At 37.7% G+C, this 20,105-nt stretch overlaps 1 protein-coding gene across 1 annotated transcript in view; it reads left to right on the top strand.

The window, feature by feature from the left end:
* Positions 1-1,033: 1,033 nt before the first annotated feature.
* Positions 1,034-20,105, top strand: part of LOC579970 (contactin-2) — a 45,355-nt gene continuing 26,283 nt past the window's right edge. The window contains exons 1-4 of the mRNA XM_030983495.1: positions 1,034-1,104; positions 13,085-13,191; positions 13,513-13,803; positions 16,523-16,618. Of these exons, the coding sequence (XP_030839355.1) occupies positions 13,134-13,191; positions 13,513-13,803; positions 16,523-16,618 (445 nt within the window). The 5' untranslated portion in view covers positions 1,034-1,104; positions 13,085-13,133. The remainder of the gene's footprint in view (positions 1,105-13,084; positions 13,192-13,512; positions 13,804-16,522; positions 16,619-20,105) is intronic.

Below are 20,105 nucleotides of genomic sequence, written 5' to 3'. Positions count from 1 at the left end.
CCCGCAAAGATATTTGCAATTAGATGATAAATCAGATATTAATTTAGACCCCTTTTTACCCTCCTTTCAACCCTTACTGTACTGGGGGGGGGGGGGGGGGGGGCTTGGAGGCCCTCCTCGACATTTTCGGAGATTGCGCCGCAACGGCTTGGAATTTTGAATTGTCGTTTCATGATTTTTTTCCCCTCAAGTCTTACGCACATTTGGACATACCTGCAAGATGTAACATAACAATTAGTATGCGCATGTCATCAAAAATATTCTCTAATTGCATATATTCATGTACAAGCAGAAATGTGAATACAGGTTTAGATGTATTTCTTCCTAAGTGGGAGATATGAATTGATATCAAATTGCTTTTATATGTTTCTCAAAGTAACTTGATGTACTCCAGAACAAAAGAATACATTAGCAATAAAACAATAGATATAATAAGAAATAAAAAACAATAAAATACAAAAGAAAATATTTAAAATCGCATCAAATTTGCATAAATTATCATTATTAATTACATCAAAATAACTATTTTGTGTTTGAAAAGAAGTTTCATATGAATAATGAGTTTCAATTAACATTCAAAACGTGGAGTCTGACAATTTTTGTAATGATTCTAGTTCCCTGTATATTTCCAGATTTTAAGTTCATGAATGCGTATCCATAATTTATGCAAATTAATCTATGCATTTTTAAATATCATAAAAATAATGTAACCTCATGAATTTGAGATGAAGGAAACATTTATTCAATACATTTTCAACATTCTTCACAAGTCTACAGCCAAATATGTAGAGTTTTCTGTAAAATGCATACAAATAGCATTTTGCGTAATTAATTCTTAGCAAAAAACTAATTATACCATCTTGTTCCTTACGTAAATATCATCGGACTTTCGACGGCCGAGATCATAGCCCCCCCCCCCCCCCCCCCCCCAGTCACGAGGTGCTCAAGTAAGATCACATGGTATGGGCCTTTTCATGCTTTTAAAATACACTTCGCCAATAGCAGACGACGTGCGCGTGTGCCGATATATATACAGCCGCCGCTCATTGAGCTGCAATTGCCGGGTAACCGTCGCGTTGTCGTCACCTTGTGCATCTGAGCTGCGTAAGTCAAACTTTTGTATAAAAGTTTACACTCTAAATAGTAGTTCTTCTACTTCCAGTATAGTTCAGACACATGCAGAGTTATTGTGAAAATTAAATTCATGACATTTAATAGTGCAACAGTTTTTTTGTTCTTAATCTGATTTCCATCCAAACGATTCCATCGATCTCATTGATTTTGTGTAGCCTAGAGACTAGATCTAGAGTCTAGAGTCTATACGGTTAGACCTTCGTGCATTATTTATACACTGTTGCTCATAACGGTGGAATATTTTTTTTTATCCCAATTTATGGAATTATTTTAAAAATAATTTAAAAATACTAGATCTAGATAATAGTATACAGTCTCAGATTTTATTGAATAATAATTTGCCAATATGTGTTTTGCGTGACTGCTAAAGCATGTATATTATGCTACTATGTTTATCAACCAGGGGACCTATGCCCTTAAGTCATAAATGACAGTAATGAGGATTAATGCCTCACAAAAGGGCACTAATATAGCACATCGACAATGTGTTGATCCTGGGGCCTCACAGTTACGAGGCCATTGCTTTGTCACTGAACCATGACTGTACGCAGCGGGGGCTAGGGTAGGGGGCAGTTTCCATAAATTTAAAAAAAGAAAGAAAATGCGATAAATTTTCAATAATTTATTGCATTCTACCCCGGTCCCCAACATAAAAAAATCTTCTGTGTGCCCATGCCTTAAGCCATAATGCATGGCCGTCCAGAGTATTTTTTTATGTTGGGGACCGGGGTAAAATGCAATAAATTATTGGAATATTTATTGCATTTTCTGTGTTTTTTTTAATTTATGGAAACTGCCCCCTACCCTAGCCCCCGCTGCGTACAGTCATGGTTCAGTGACAACGCAATGGCCTCGTAACTGTGAGGCCCCAGGATCAACACCGTGTCGATGTGCTACATTAGTGCCCTTTTGTGAGGCATTAATCCTCATTACTGTCATTTATGACTTAAGGGCATAGGTCCCCTAGTTGATAAACATAGTAGCATAATATACTTGCTTTAGCAGTCACGCAAAACACATATTGGCAAATTATTATTCAATAAAATCTGAGACTGTATACTATTATCTAGATCTAGTATTTTTAAATTATTTTTAAAATAATTCCATAAATTGGGATAAAAAAAAATATTCCACCGTTATGAGCAACAGTGTACTAGGAGTGCCCAACACGTACTTATAACAGTCGCAAATTTATGTGAAAGTGTTGGCTGAACATGCTTGTACTTTTGTTGTTCACTTACTAATTTTATATTTGTTTCGTATTTTGTTGATGACCGTTTTGTTGCTTTATGAGTGATGCACGTCGTTCAAATCATTGCTTTGAAAAATGGGCACTAATTGAAAATTCACTTTTGCATTGGGCGTGCGCTTACCGGTAGTTGTAGATTACTTTAAAGTAGATCTAGGGGTTTAAATCAGTTCTGAATTTCCAGCTGATTTTAAGGCTAAGGCTAAGCTCTAGTTGCGTTATGTCATGTTTCTTGCTAGTGATTGTGTTTTAGTTTTAGACGATGGTTGTCAGGCATGGATTCCGGCAGGGGCACAGCTGGTGCCCCCCCCCTCCCCCTCACTTTTGGCAGCTCAAAAATAACAAAATAAAAAGATAGAAAAGGGGAAAAATAATCATGCATATGTCACATGTCATGAAAATGCCATTCATGAGATATGAAGCGAACAAAATCCACATAGAAAGAAAGGGAAAAAAAAGAAAAAAAGATTCTGACGAAATCAATAGGTGCTCTGCCACCCTGCACGGCAGATCACCTTATTACAGATGTTAAACAACTGGTTCAGAAGCAACAATCTATTATTGAATTTTATGAAAACAAAGTGTGTATTAATAATTCCATAATAAAAGGAAAAAAATTCCATCAAACACTGACCCGATAAGAAGTGAAAGTACTGTTATTTAGACCCGTTCTCACTCACTTCCTAGACCGATCTCAATCTAGGCTAGATTGGTCTAACTGTGAGTGTGAACAGACCAGGAAGCGATCTTCTGGACCGATCCAGAAGATCACCTTGCGATGTGGTCTTCTGGACCGGTTCGCTTTCTAGATCGCCCCAGACTGCTCAATCGATCGTGCAGTGTGATCATAAATCATGCCAGGAAGCGATCTTCAACCTGAAGTGAGTGTGTTTTGGTGGGAAAGTAACGAAAGAGAGAAAGAGATTACAGTACAAGAATAAAAGAAATAATATAAGGACATATAGAGAGAAAATGATAGAATGATAAAAACAAAAAATAACAAAAGAGAAGGTGACAGAAGGAAGAAACGAAAACTAACATAATGAAAGACAGAAAGTGAAAGTGATAGAATAATAAAAACAAAGAATAACATAAGAGAAGGTGATAGGAAGAAACAAAGAATAGCGTAAGGAAAGATAGGAAGAGAAGTGATAGAATGATAAAACAAAGAATAACATAAGAGAAGGTGGTAAAGGAAAGAAATGAAGAATAACATAAGGATGACAGAAAAAAAGTGATAGAATAATAAAACAAAGAAGAACATAAGAAAAGGTGATAGAAGGAAGAAACAAAGAATAACATATAAATACAGTAACAGAAAGTGATAGATTTATAAAAACAAAGAATAACATAGAAAAGGTGGTAAAGGAGAGAAACAAAGAATAACATAAGGATGACAGAAAAAGAAAGTGATAGAATAATAAAACAAAGAATAACATTAAAAAGGTGATAGAAGAAAGAAACAAAGAATAACATATTATGGAAAGACAGTAAGAGAAAGTGATAAAATGATTAAACAAAGAATAACATAAGAAAAGGTGGTAGAAGGTAGAAACAAAGAATAACATAAGAAAAGACAGGAAGAGAAAATGATAAAGAATAGATAATGGAAAGATAGAAGAGAAGATGAAAGATGGACAAACAAAGAATAGCATAAGAAAAACAGAAAAAGAAAATGATAGAATGATTAAAAAATAACAAAATATAGCAGAAGGTATGAGGCACTCTTTTCGGTTTTAAATTCCGCCCGCTCTTTGCTACCCCAGCAACAGGAGCGGTCTAGCTCGTTCGCGCCAAACCATAGCAACGAGCGGTCTAGCTCGTGAGTGTGAACATAAACGAAACGTACCTCTGGAGCGATCCAATGGATCGGTGTAGCGTAGATCGGTCTACGAAGTGAGTGAGAACGGGGTCTAAGAAAACTGAGTCATTTATTTTCTTAGGCATTCTTATTCATGAGTCACTTGACTGGAAGTATCACATTGCTAATAATAATATCTTCTAAGCTTTCAAGTATAGGTGTTTTTTCAGATATTTGATATCAGATTTTTTATACCCACCAATCTATATTGATAAACCATGTATTTTACAAAAACGTGCAATACGACTGATAAATCAGAGTGAGTTTCGTAATCCCAGTCTACCACTATTTTTTACGATAAAAATTCTCCCAGTGTTTGAACTTGTAAAACTTAAATATATCAGTTTTTATGTTTAAGTATCACAAAGGGATTCTCCCAGTATATTTTGATAATATGTTTAGAACTAATTCTTCATTCTATACGTATCACACTCATACACGGGATAGTCTTTGTGTTCCCATTACTTTAAGAACCCATTCTATCCATTTTACAGGAGTTCATGAATGGAATTCAATTTGTAATAACCTTAAATCCAGCTCCACACTTTTTCGTTTTAGAACTCTATTTAAAAGTTAGATTTTTGAAACAGTATGTCATCCTTGACAGAGGAGACTGTTTCTTATTTTGTTATGCTCACCCCTCCCCTTTCTTCTCTTTCTCATTCCCACCTCTTCCTTTTCTTCTCTTTCTCTTTCTCACCTCTTCCCTTTTTTTTCTCATTCTGAACTCTCCCTTTTTTTGGTATTGCTCTTGTGTGTGATTGTGAGTGTATGCATATACATGGACGATACCTGCTGACAGTTAATAGTCAGTCGTTTTTGTATGTCTTCTTCTTTAATGTACATATATTTACAAAGTAAGTTTTATTGATTTCGATATTTAATTTGATATTGTATTTACCTTGACAGGGGCCTCATGTACAAGCACAAGTTGCTTTTTTGAGGTCCTGGGCTATTATTTATTCTGAATTTATGATTTGTAATGTTTTTTATAATGCCTGAATTATCATAACATTTAATTAAGAGGAATATGACAATATCAATTTCTTCTGACTACATAGACATTGTTAGAGGCAATATTTCCTTACCCTTTGTCTCTCTCTCTTTATCTGACCCTCTCTCTATCTCCCTCTCTCCCACTTTCACTCTCTCTTTCTCCCTCTCCCCTCCCCTTCTATCGATCCCCTCCTCCCATTCTCTCCCTTACCCACCAGTATGAAATCAAGTATCGGAAGTCCTCAGAACATGCAAACGCTGATGTTTTGTCCAGATTTCCTGTCATAGAAAAATCGGTATTGTTTGTACTATGGGAACATCGATTAACTCATTTCACACAGTATTGAGTTTCAAACCTTAAATCAATGAAATGGAACTATGGAAGTAAGATTAGTGTGGTGTATTCAGACACGAAATGACGAAGCAGCTTCACTCCTATGTCGGCCATATAGAAGACACTCTTTATTATCCAACAGATGGCAGTATTACAGTCTTCGAGGTGGGAATAACACCATGTACACTTCAATCCCCCATTTAAAAAAACAAAACAAGAGGGTAACTGTACTTTCATTAAACATACATATGTGAAGCAACCTCTTTTCAAATGTTACCGGATGAGGATAAAAATAACAGATTTCAGCAAATTAGCCCACGTTATGACAAATAACATACGAAATTGCATGAAAATTTATCAGATACAAGATTATAATATAATATTCACATTAGAAATATTCTTTCTGATGTCTGAACTTCCAATGGATGATTTGAAAAGCGATGAAAACGAGTGTCATTTTCAGGACAATGGTATATAACTAAGCCAAGAACTTCAGCCTCGGTGACACAATTTAACCGCTGCTGAATGCAGAGATTTTATGTCTGTAACGTGTATAAACCGCACCCCGACTTTTGATGTTTACCGGTGGTAAAAAAAGTGCGGTTAATACACTGTTAATTGCGGTAAACATAATTTTCTGTCTTTGAAATTTACTGGCATTATTTAAAAGAAATGATACGAACGAGCCTGAAAATTTGATTGACAGACAGGCGGCGCCCACTCAACATGCCTCTAGATCTTGCAGGTTAGCTAGGTAGGCTAGTGGTGCCTGTGCACGGTACGACGAAGTTCATGACAATGACTCTGTATTGTATGTTTTCAATAGGACAGCCCACAATGAAACGTGTAAGAAACATCCTGTCGGTAATTAGATGTTCTGATTGAAGTTTTAATAAAAGCTTAGGATCGAATAGTTTATGAAAAAACCTCCAAACATGTAAAATGAACCAGCGTACTTGTATCGTATGGATTTTTTGCTCAACGGGGGTGGGGGTAGTGAGAACTATGATTTTTTTTTCTTACCCCTGCCCCCTTCCCTGTTGAGCCAAAAAAAACAAACACTGTCGATCTCCGTCGAAGCAGATCCCCAAAGTCAACAGTCCTGTCTTAACTAGGTCTACATGAAATTTAAGTGACCGTTATGGACAGGTGGTTGTATAGACAGTTGGTCGTTAACACAGGTTTGACTGTATATATATAGATCTATTTCAGTTATTCATTACAAAAGCTTATTTCTTGAAGTCCACTCTAAACAAAAACTGAACTAATACTAAAACCCCTTTCAGACTTCTGAAGTGCACTTACTCAATAGAACCTCTGACATGAGCCAACAGAAGATAGCCAATGGACATCACTTTACGAACGCAGTTCTTTAATTGTTGGTCCCGTCTGTACTCTACTTGCAGCCCCAGATGTTGAATTTTCCTGTACAGGCTACTGCTGAAATGGAAGTAGCATCCATAAGGCCTAGTTAGAGGAAACTCGGCTCTAATCGCTTGCATCAATGCTGCCTCAAAGTCATTCATCGTCTGTCTTGGAGCAAGCCTTCTCCCTAGCTGTTGCAGTAAGGACACCTTCCTTGAGAGATTGCAGCATTACTTCGTAGTGTACTTGAGTTTTTCCACCAAGAAGGGCCATACCTAATGGGATACGGGTAATCCACCGTGTATTCGTATACTGCCCATGTATGATGACGAATTTGACTGTAGGGGCGAGGAGTTGTTCTGAAAGTTCCATCAAAGTATAATATTTTTGATTCTTGCATGGTGATATTACCGCGTAATCCGTGGCAAATACTACCACACAGTTCTTCAGTGGTTTGTCCCGCCTGTACTCTGATTGCAGCCCCAGATGTTGAGTTTTCCTGTACAGGCTACTGCTGAAATGGAAGTAGCATCCATAAGGCCTAGTTAGAGGAAACTCGGCTCTAATCGCTTGCATCAATGCTGCCTCAAAGTCATTCATCGTCTGTCTTGGAGCAAGCCTTCTCCCTAGCTGTTGCAGTAAGGACACCTTCCTTGAGAGATTGCAGCATTACTTCATAGTGTACTTGTGTTTTTCCACCAAGAAGGGCCATACCTAATGGGATAATCCAGCGTGTATTCGTATACAGCCCATGTATGGTGACGAATTTGACTGTAGGGGCGAGGAGTTGTCCTGAAATTTCCATCAATATTTTGGCTTCTTGCATGGTGATTAACTCGTCATCCGTGGCAAACGCTACCACACCTACTCGATTTTCTAGAAGTAGTAGTCTCCTTTGTCCATTCCAACACTCTGCCCACATGCCGTCTATTTGGACATTAGTAATTCGCCTAGGAATTGGTGGGCAGAGGGCCAAATGGACTTGTTGCAGCTGGCTTCAGATTTCTTGAAATGTGGATAAATCTGGTGTGGTGGTGGTGTGCTCTATCCATAACAATGTTGTATGCCCTCCTTATGGTAAGAGTTGGATCATTTCTGACCAATACAGCTGCTTCGTAAACAAATTGTTAGTGACGGATTTGGTTATCATCAGGGGCATGCGTGTGTTCCCCAAGTGGTCATCGTTGAATACGAATTTCTGGATTTGCATGATTAACGTTGAAGCAGTTTGTTATGATTGCATCACCACAGTTCGGTCTTGCACAACCCAGTCTGTGAACTGTTGCTACGGGAGTCTCTACAGTAGATAAATTAAAAAAAAGAGAGAAGTTTTCATTATTTATTGTATTGACTCAATTAAATGAAAACAGGTGCAGTGATGGAGAAAAAATGTACATGTAGGGTGCTTCAAACAGTTTTCACTTTTTACCATTTATCATAAGGTGATTTAAATATTTCAATGGCTAATGGAAGCCTCCACACAATCATCATTTTCCACTTGCCCTACTTGTTTGGGCTAGCAAAATCATAAAATTTCTTATTTTGCTTGCCCCCAAAACAATTTACTTGCCCAATAAAAACAATGTGAAAGTAGTTGTGCAATTTTCTCCAATTTCATAATCTGTTGAGAGAATTTGTTGGTGGGGTCAGAATCTAATAGTGAGTATAGTGGGAGAAGTTATCTAGGTTTTTCATTGCTTGGCATTCATCCTGGGGAATGTTATGCATTCTGGTTGGAGTGCAAGGTGAACCTAAAGGCAAAACTAAGGCATACACAAACGTGGAGACAAGCATAGTATCCAAGATGCTTTACACAAGATCAACTGTTTGGGCAGGCTCGGCTATCTGAACTAGATGTGTAGACTGGGCCGCCCGTCTACTATTCTTCACTTTCTTGATCACCCCTGCTTTTTCTAGCCTATCCAGCTCCTTCTCTACTACTTCTAACTGGGCATAAGGAATAGGTCTAGCCTTTGAAAAAGAGGTGCCACACCCCCTTAAGAAATTTTAATAAGGAGTACAATGCTTATAATGATTTGGTACCAATGTATAGTTACAGGTTTCCTCTAGATCTAATCCAAAATTTGCCTGAAAATTAGGAATTTCAATGATTGCCCAAAAATCACTGCTTTGAAAATCTAGTCCTATTCCTATGCAGACACAGATAGTTTTGTTCTTCAATTTGCTGTGGCTAACAGTCTTGCAGTAACATACATGTACATGTAATACCTATGATCACCTTCGCTTATTTTTTTGGAAAAATCAACCCTGTTGTTCCCTCAAAACATGGTCCTGAGATAAAGTATACGTCAGCTTCATAACATTTCAATATTATCAAATCAACATGCATACCTCAGAAATCACAAAGTTGTTGACGCATTAAACAAAATTCACTCAAAGTGTCATTTTCAGGAACTTTTGGTCATATTTTTGACACAAAGAAAAGATGACCACGCTCGTGAATTGTGCGATCTTGATAATTTGCATACCGGTAATGTCATGAATGTTCACTAACAAAAAATCCAATCGCAGAATCTGTCTTATGAAAACTCCTCTGTAGAAAATGAATGGGAAAAAGTCAGATTAAAGTGTGTCAGGTGGGTCAGAAGAAAGTGGTACAGTAAATGAATTTTTTTTTACCCAGTCCCATGATGTACATGTATGACCTTGAATACATGTACCATGTCACTGCATATAGCACTCTCAGGTACTTTCCACTTTCCAAGTATCGTGGCAGGACAACATTCTGTACACCTTCAGTAACACCCTGGTGTTCAGTGTAATCTCGGGTAGATGTGAATGTGTATCATTAACAGCCAGAAGTATTCATAACCAAATCAGATAACCAGTCATGCTCAAAAACAAGTTCATTTGATATTGTGGGAGCATGGAACTAGCAATAGTGAACTGAACTTCATATTTCAGGATTAATACTAAAAGTAGATCTATAAAAACTATATTCTCTATGTCCATTTCGCATGTCTTTGAAAGCTTAGATCATGTGATTGAAAGGTACACTTAAAGCTTAGTACCGTTTTCACACATGGTTCAGATAACCTGGGCTATCCTTAGCCCGAACTTAGAACTATCGGAATATTCAGAAGATGGACATGACCTTGCCTGTGCGCACGCGCAGTGCAGTTCTACAACTCCACAACCGGAAGTTGACAGTCGACTTCATTCTTCAAAATGTGGCGCCACAGGATTCAAAAGGATAAAATGGTTTTTGTGCTTGCCATTTTCTTTTGAGAAAGAATCATCGTCGGAGACATATAGCTTTTAAAACAACAGAAGGAAGAGATTTTCAAAGTTGCGAACACCTGCATGCAACTGCAAAAAAACACGCGCTCCGATCCTCGCTGTTGTCATGGGTGATGGTTGGTATTCTTGAATATTCATGCGTGCACCATCGTTCAAAAGATATCCTGGGCTAACGGCTCATGCTTTCACACCTGACAGGTGAGCACGGCAATTGGGGGGGTTAAGCGCCGCTAGCGCCGCAATTGCTGCGCTAACCCTACTTGGGAGCAGGACCAGCTTAGCCCGGGAGCTTGCGGAGCTAACTCACTTCGAAAAAAGAGGTGTAAACAAGAAAGATAGCCCGGGAACTTGCAGCGCTAAAACCTTCTTAGCCCCCCCGCCCCCCCCCCCCCAAAAAAAAAAAACAGGTGTGAAAACGGTATTACTGGTAGTCATGTCATTCAAACGTGGCACTTAAATTTAACATTCGGCGGTGTCACACAGAGGCAAAAAATCTGAATTTTAGTTAACCTCTTAATTGCTGTCTGTCATCAATTATCCTATTAAAAATCCTATAACGAAGCAGGAAAATTCACCCTTGAAAGGATTTTTCAAGGGATTTTTTAAGGGATTTTTCTGTGTGACACCGCCTAATGAGGAAGTAACTCATCATCATTTACATGTTTGTTAGTTTCATTCAAGGCATGAAGCAATGTCATGGCCTTGTACATTTCCCTGCCAGCAGCTATTGTTCTATTGTTGTATTAATTTCAAGTATCACTTAAACACCACCCAGCCAAGTTTGTAATGCAGGTGTTCCATGCTATCTATCAGCTCATATTCGGTGCTTCTAATTATGCCAAACTCCAAAAAGAGATGGTGGGTCTTTTTCTAGACCTTGAGTAAAGACTTCTCATCTTACACTTCTCATCTTACACATGATCTTCATTGTGTCAATTCAAGGCAGATCATATTGCAATTAGTGAGGTGCTTTGCCTTTTTATTTCTCATCTTCTTTCTGGGGACAGAGAGTAGAATATTAGTCATGGTATCTCATGTTTTCTTGTTGATTTGAGCTCTATGCTGAAGGATTGATAGTAGGAGGTAATATTAAATATTTTTAATGTGTAGAAGCTGGTATAGTGCAGAGATAATTAATATGATGAATATCACTAATTCATCTTATTCATTTTCAGAGAGATAATATATATTATTATCTATATAAGGCTTCCAAGCAGTACAATAAATCAGTGTATTTAATATCTTTAGCGCAGTATAGGATGACTGATGAATATTGTTTTCGTATTCCTAAGTCATCCAGGAACTTCAACTATCGATATCAATATCACATGAAAACAAAGCCATATTTACAGAGGTAAGTCATATTTTGTGATTTCGCTAGTTCAGCCTGATAAAGATTATAATAATAATATTATATGGCCTTGTTTTCATGTGATATAAGAATATATTGCTCTCGCTATGACAATATTGGACTTGTCTCTGACTCGTCCAATATTGTCATAGCCCGAACAATATATTCTTGTATCATACTCAAAGCCATGCAATAATAAATAATTATTGCACCTTAGATTCATTAGTATCTTAGTTTTTACAATTCATATACTTATTAGGGAAGATATATCAGAACACTATATTAGCACTGACTGCTCTTCACAGAAGAGGCAAAACATTTCCAATATTTGGCCCTTTTATTTTCATCATTCACATTGTATAAAACCAAATGATATGAAATTGAAAAAAGAAAAATAAGATCAATTTTCTGGCTCTCTGCAGGAGGTATATTCCATGATGGAAACGGACCATTAATAGTTTGATTTAGTATGACCATACATGTATCTGCTTCTACAGAGCCTACTGCATCTATCCGATCGCTCATATTTTCTGCAGACGAGTGCCGTAATAGCAATCATTCCCAGTTCTGATCTATCAGGCTCTTTTTTTTATATCCCAATAATATCTCACATCTTGGGTGGCTGAATGATGACCTGAAAACACTTGCATCAGCACTCTCTCCATTTAACAAGCAGTTCTATTTTTCATCCAGGCTGAAATAGGATTTTCAACTGCTGTGTAAATTATATGATGTGTGGATGGTTGTTTAATGCTATTGTTCTTTATTTATGTGAGGAATGTAATATTTTAATAAGTTTTTCAAAATAACCCAGCAGTAATACAATAACTATTTAGTTTCTTGGAATTGTTTTTTGCAGAAGTATTGAAGTTTTGGATCTGTGTGTGTATGCTTGTTGATTTTTTTTATCTGACTATTCAGATCTAATATATTTCCAGATCCTCTAATGCAGGTCTTCTCAACAAGTTTATTAGAAATGCCAATTTTTTTGTTTATTGAGGTTGAAGTGCCAACCTGTATGTTTGGTAACTGTGTTGCGAGGGAGCGTAGCAACCAAGCCATTACCGGTTGGGGTCCAGGGGGCGAAACCCCAGAAGCTAGTGGATTTTAGGGTTTTTTTAAGGCCCAGATGTGGCATTTTCAACACCATTTTGTTCCATAAAACATCAATCATAATTTCATATTAATGTGAAATAATTAGTACAGTTCCTGGCTAAAATCTACAATGGAAGTTGATTTATATGTAGTTATTTTGGTGCAATAAACACAGAAATTGTCAAAATCAAGTGAAAATCAATAAAAACAAAATGGCTTGCTTACATTTTGGGCTCAACTTCGACTGCGACTTTTTGATTTTGGTGAGTTTTTAAATTTTAAAATAATTTTTTTTTTTTTTTTAATTTTTAATTTTTTGGAACAGCCGCGTGCCACTCCGACTGACTCCAAGCGCCACAAGTGGCGCGTGCGCCGCCAGTTGAGAAGGCCTGCTCTAATGTATTGTTAACTAGATTTCTGTTTTCTCTCTTTACAAAGCTTGAAATCATCACAAGATTCATCAAATACACAGCTTAGGAGGGTGAAAATGTTTTACAAGATCGTTTTGAGTTGTGTCGCCCTCTTTGGCGCTGCTGTACACGCAGGTGAGTAACTTTCTAATTTTCCAGCAATCTAATTATCTGTATTAAAACCTGAACTCTCAACCAAATTGTATTACTGAGTGCATGAGCATAACTATCAACTAAAACCAGTGATGCGTTTAAGGAGATGTTTAGTTTGTCATAAGAACATAACACTGTCCAGACCTGCTTTATAAAAGTTGGACAAGTAATGGATTGAATTTATGTATACTTTCCATTTCTTTAACCAATAAAAGTGTACTTTGCTGAAGAACAATTTAAACATTCAAACTGATGTTGAACACAACTACGGTACAAAGAATTTTGAACTTTTTTCCCCTCTAGAAACGGGACCTATCCTTATGCAGCAACCAGAGGAAACCATCTTTGATACGGCATCCAATGTTGTTTCAGTCTCCTTCCACTGTCGTGCTACCGGTGATGAACCAATCACCTACACGTGGACTAAGGATGGTGCTCCACTCTCTCTGGCAACTAACGCTCGACTGGTCATCACACCTGGGCAACTGACCATCACTAGCCCAGAGAGAACAGTAGACGGCGGGGAGTACGTGTGCATGGCCTCCAACCGGGTGGGGTCAGTGAGAAGTTTGCCGGCTGAGCTCGTCTTTGCCTGTAAGTGTTCTCGAAGATAGGAGTTAAAGACTTGGAACTTGTTTTTGTAGAATTTAGTATTTAGAATTCTGATTATTGACTGTATATATATAATTTATTAACTGCCAGGTGTTTTCTATCTCTCTCTCTCTCTCACTCTCTGATTGGGCTTGGCACATGTTTTTTGTTTTTTTCATGACCCCCAGAGATTCCATTTATTAATGGATTGTGTATATACAATGATATGGATAAGTTTTTGTTCTGTTTTAAGATTCTGCTGCCTCAAGAGATATAAGAAGATATTTACAATTAGAAATATATTCATACAACATAACAGTGGCGGATCCAGGGGGGCCGAAACGGCCACGGAGTATTGGCGGCGCAAAAAAAAGGGAAGGAAAAAAAGAAAAAAGAAAAGAAGAGAAAAAAAGGAGAAAAGAAAAAGAAGAAAGCCCACCCTCCCACCCCCTCCCTCCCACTCCGAGGACGGGTGGAGGGGGGACTGAATTTGTGTTCCCAAAATCTCCGGTAAAGGGGTATTTTTCACGCAATGAAGTCCGGCCCGTAATACACAAAAATCCGGCCCGTACTGACTTTACACACCAGAGATAGAGGGGTGCTTTCAAAGAGAGGGAACATGCATGCGCGTCAGGGGCGAATCTAGCTTTTTGCCAAGGGGAGGGGGGGTTGACCAAGTGGCGGACCCAGGATTTTCAAAATTTTGCGTCGTTTTACTGTTTACTTTTTTCTTCTTTTTTTTCCCCTTCTGTTTTCCCTTTTTTTCCCACTTGGCCGCCCAAGGGGGGGGGGGGGGGGTGGGGTTAAACCGCTGAACTCTCCTAGATCCACCCCTGCCCGTACCCTAGATAACACTGAGTGGGTGGGGGAGAGAAAAGTCGGATGAGAAGGGGGGAAGACAAGGAAATGGTGCTAAGTGACAGTAACGACAAAAAAGGGGGAAAATGTAATTGGGAGGTTTGGGGTCATTCCAGAGGGCTTGGGAAACGTTATTGAATAGAGGGGGCTGGCTGCATAAAATCTTGAGCTGCGGATTCAAAGTTAAACGTTAAAAACATCCCCTGACGTGCTACAAAGGTCATCACTTTTTAGTGAGAAATTTGAAAAGGGCACAACATTTTGGATGTCTTTTGAATAGAAGCTATAATTATACTGAACAGTCAAATTTTAAATAAACGGTTAAGGGGCTACTTCACAACTCTTATTTTGCCCTTCTTTTGGCTTCAGCTCATACCAACTCGCTTGTGCTTGTATTTGAACTCACGTTGGTAGTAATCATGGACAGGGGCAGCAATCCTGGGCCCGATAGGGGGACACGTCCCCCAGGAAATTAAAAAATATAGCTAGAAAGAAATATAGCGGAAAGAACGTACATATTGGGCTTAATGATTTTCTAGAATGCATAATTTCAGCATACAACATTGCAAAATCTCGCTTGGTCGGTACGCCCCCTCACCCAATCACACAAAACTATGATATGACGCTCCCGGCTGCGTCATTTTTTTCTGCGGCACAGATTGGGGCTTTTTTTTAAAAAGAGGTCTTGATTTAACCCTAACTCTAACCCTAAACTTTCGAGAATGGTACAACAAATCGTCTCCTGTCCCTAATAATTAATGAAAGGTCAAATCTTCTGCGTTTTGCGCGGGCGGGGAAAAACTGAATTCAGACAAGGATTGAGAGTCGAGAATGGTACAACGAATCCTTTTCTTTCTCTAATAATTTAATGAAACATCAATGCTTCCACGCTTTGCGCGGGAGGGGGAAACTGAATTCAGACAAGGATTAAGAGTAATTATGTGATGAAACGTCGAAGCTTACATGCTTCGCACAAGAGGGGGAGGGGTACCTGAATTCAGACAAGGATTAAGAGGCGAGAACGTTACAACGAATCGTCTTCTTTTTTAATAATTTGATAAAACGTCAAAGCTTCCGTGTTTCGCGCTGGAGGAAACAACGGAATTTAGACAAGGATTAAGAGTTGAAAACAGTACAACGCATCGCTTTCTTTCTCCAATGATTTAATGAATCGTCAAAACTTCTGTGCTTCTGGCGGATGGGGGGGGGGGGGTGGAGGGAACTGAATTCAGACAAGGATTAAGAGCTGAGAACGGTACAACGAATTGTCTTCTTTTTCTAATAAGTTGATAAAACGTCGAAGCTATCGCACTTCGCGTGGGAGGGGAGGGGGGGGGGGAACTGAATTCAGACAAGGATTAAGAGTCGAGAATGGTACTACGAATCGTCTTCTTTCTCTAATATAATTAAATGAAACGTGAAAAGGCCGGAAACTGAATTCAGACAAGAATTAAGAGTCGGGAACGGTACAACGAATCGTCTTCTTTCTCTAATAGTTTAATGAAATGTCAAAGCTTCCACGCTTTGCGCATAAGGGGGGGGGGGAACTGAAAAATAATTAAACTCTTGGCCACAGGTTTATAGGGTTAAATTTGTAGACATTTGGACTTTGGCATTAATATATTTTGTTTGTAATTGGTGGCTTCTTTTTTCGGTAATCGGTGGCCTCTACACCCCCCCCCCCCCCCCCAATGAAAAAGGCCTAGCGACGCCCCTGCTTGTAGGTACTGGTATGGTGCTTCTAATATGACCTTGTCAGTATTGGCAAGTCGAGTTGAAAACAAATTCCGGCCTCCCCTATTAGAAAATCCTGGATCCACGCCTGCATAAGTTATGTGTTTATCATTGTTTGTTGTTGTTGCAGATGTTGATTTATTTGACCCAAGTGCTACATCAACTCAGTCACTGACTGCAGGGCAGGGGGGCTGTGTAACCTGTAACCCGCCTCCACATTACCCAGGTCAGTCTTAACACACCATCAATTAACCATGTCCAGAATCTATCTACTATCTCCCCTCTCACAAACTCTTCCTCCCTCTCTTTAAATATCTTCTCCAACTCTCTCTCTTTCCCTCTCCATCCATCCATTCATCCATCCAACTATCTCTTCTCTCTTTCAGTTTCTGTATTTCAGTTTCTCTCCCCCATTCCCTTTCTCTTTCTGTGCTCCTTTATATATCCTTCTCTTTTCTCTTCTCTTTCCCTTCCCTCTTCTTTTCTCTTTCAACGATCTTTATGTTCCCCTCCCCTCCCCTTGCACCCTCTTTCTCCCCCTCTCTCTTTCTCTTTCTCTCTTTCTTTTGTCTCTCTTTCTTTCTCTTTCCCTCTTTTTATCTTTCTCTCTTGTTGATGATTTCTATACTGTGTCATCTTCTTAAAACTAAAATAGTAACAATAATTATTTCTATATGTAAGAAAATACAAATGCTTTTTAAGAATTTGTGAGGGTATTATAGAATGTTTGATAGTACATAAAGCTTTACATTGTTTTCTTTATTCCAAGCATACCACAATATTTGCTATATTTATTTTTATTTTTCAAAGATATATATGTAGCTATTTATTTGATTGTTTCTTTAAAAAAAAAATTGTTTTGTGTTCATTATAATCACAATCTTTTATTTGAACTATTGTAAGGTATATGAACTCTAATCTCTCAGAAATATATTGGAGTTAAAATGTCATTAGCTACATAGAGCTTGGCCGTGGTACAGTCAAACCTGCTTTAGTGACCACCTGTCTACAAAGACCACCTGTCTACAAGGACCACATTTTTTGTTTCCCTTGAAAATGGTTTCTCATTGAAACATGTACTAAAGGAACCTGTCTACAAAGACCACTATTTGCGTTTCCCTTAGGCGGTCGCTATAGACAGGTTTGACTGTAGTAATCTTTCTTTCTTTCCTTCTTCTTAAAAAAACAACAACTTTTCCCTGTAGATCATCTAAATACTTTTCATTATTGATTTAAAGATTTCTTGTCAAGATGAACAGTTTTGTTGGCTCTGAAAATAATAAACCACAGTGATATTTTGTATCCCTCTCGAGTATGATTTAACACAAAGGTGGATGCTTGTGATGAGAAATAAAACAATTAACTTGATTTAAAGAGCTAAAAAGATAATGAAATTCAGTATGCCTTCAATAGAATTGCTTGGATTCATAGGAAAGCTTTGCTTTGCTGAATGCTAATGATATAAAACGAAATTTGGTGTGCTTCTCTCCACTTTACTTATCTATGCACTTGCATGGACTAATGAATTCACTGAATTGAATGCAACACACAGGAAACTGTAGCCCTCAAACATTTCCCTCTCTTAATTTGATTCAAGAGTGTAAAAACAGAAATGTTGATTGCATTAAGATTGATGTAGAATTTGTACATTAGTTGTTTTTATGCGCTACAAAGTAGCCGGAGGCATTATGTTTTGGGTTGTCCGTCCATACATGTACGTCCCGTTCTCGTGATCGCTTTATCTCAAGAACCAATTGATGGATTCCTAGCTGTCAAACTGTCATGTATGTAACTTGCTGAGCCATGAACTGATTAGATTTCTGGGGTCACGAAGTCAAAGGTCACAGGGCTCATTATGTATGCACAAATAGCTTGTGATCGCATAATCATGAGAACCAATAGACAGTTTACTATCAAACTCAAGACATGTATATGTATCCTGCAGAGCCAATGAACTGATTAGATTTTATGGTCATCAGGTCAAAGGTCATGTGGCTCATTATGAATGCCTATAAATAGTTTGTGAATGCATTATCCTTAAAACCATGCACAGATGGATTACAATCAAACTTGAAATTAAAATAATTGTTTCTGTTTTGGTTTGTAAAATTGCTCTTTGGCGGAGGCATCATTTTCGACTGTGTGCAGTCGAAGTTCCATCTAGTTATACAACTCACTCCTAGATCCTAATCAAATGATTGGTCATGCGCGGTCACATGTGATTCATTTACTGAGACTATCTTTTTAGTGCATGTACATAATGCGCAGTAGTGTGCGTAGAGGTTAGAGCGCTTTATATACTGCGTTACCGTGTTTATACACAGCCACCTGGCTCGGGGGTTCAACACGTGAGCCATGCTAGGCATGTATGTATTAATGGTGAATCGATCGAGTGCTGTCATCATTGAAACTCAGATGTAGTATGTAATTTGATGGCTCATACGGTAGTTAAATTAGTCTTCCATAATTGCAGTCTACTGTTTTTATACATGTATCATGTATTATTGAGTGATATAACCTGGAGCCAGAAGGGTCAAACCCACTATTTTGGCGCAATTCTGCAATTTTGATGTCGCCGATGATTCTGCTCATATTCTGACAAATATAAAAGTTGCAGAACAGAATTTTTTAATCCCAACTATCCTGTGGCATTTACCGATAAAAATAAAAACAAGTTTACCGGTGAATAAAGGCCCCGAAAAAAATAATTGCTCCATGATGGGGGCAAAGTGTTAAAAAAAAAACCTTGTCGCTCAAAAAAAAAATCTTGTCATTTTAGTGTATTGCATCAAATATTCAGTAGATATATTTCTGAAAACTTCCTTTATATATAAAATTTCTAATGTTCATACAAGATATGATAGAAAGATTGGCTTGTTTTTGTTTTGAATTGTGTTTTTCAGCAGATGAAATTTGTCCCAGATTACCTGTAACATACGTTACCATTTTTTATGATAATGTGCTATGGGGAAGAACAATCATATATGCCATCGAATCAACCTTTTTTGGTTTTATTATATGTATGAAAACTTATAACATTTACATCAGCGATAGTCAATTTAAAACATTTCTGCCACAAACTAAAATTTCTAGCCAATGGAAATGTGTTTTTAAGGAATGAAACATACGTAACCATGATTTGTGCTCATTGAGCCTCTAATTTATTTTAGGTATTGCAATACTTAATGTAACCAATAGAGAAACAAGACAAAATAATCACTTTAAGTTTGAAATATATGACAATAAATAAATATTTCGTAACATACGTTATGAAACATACGTTACCACTTTTGCACATTCATCTGGTTTGCTTGGTAAACACACTTTTTCCTGTTGCATATCTACCGTTTCCGATTATAAACTTGTCACGCCAACTACGGCAACAGGAAGAAACCTTAACAACCATATCGCATCTGTATGAAGACATGTGCCGGGCATGATTTCCAAGATCAAGATGTTTTAAAAGTATATAGGTGAGTACTAGCTTATCCTATTTATATTCATATTATATATTTTCATGAATATTCCGCTATCAGTCTATGAATAATCTATTATTTATGTAGTTTTCTAGAAATAAGTTTCATTATTTGTAAACTTAAGCAATCAAATTATCATTTTGAGAGCTGTAACTCAGCATGTTATAGTAACGTATGTTTCAAGTGATGGTAACGTAGGTTTCCATATTCACATGACCTATACATAAGCATGATATT

The sequence above is a fragment of the Strongylocentrotus purpuratus genome, unplaced genomic scaffold (genome assembly GCF_000002235.5).
Source record: "Strongylocentrotus purpuratus isolate Spur 01 unplaced genomic scaffold, Spur_5.0 spur5_contig_829, whole genome shotgun sequence".
Lineage (NCBI taxonomy): Eukaryota > Metazoa > Echinodermata > Echinoidea > Camarodonta > Strongylocentrotidae > Strongylocentrotus > Strongylocentrotus purpuratus.
This window is presented reverse-complemented; position numbering and strand designations above follow the sequence as displayed.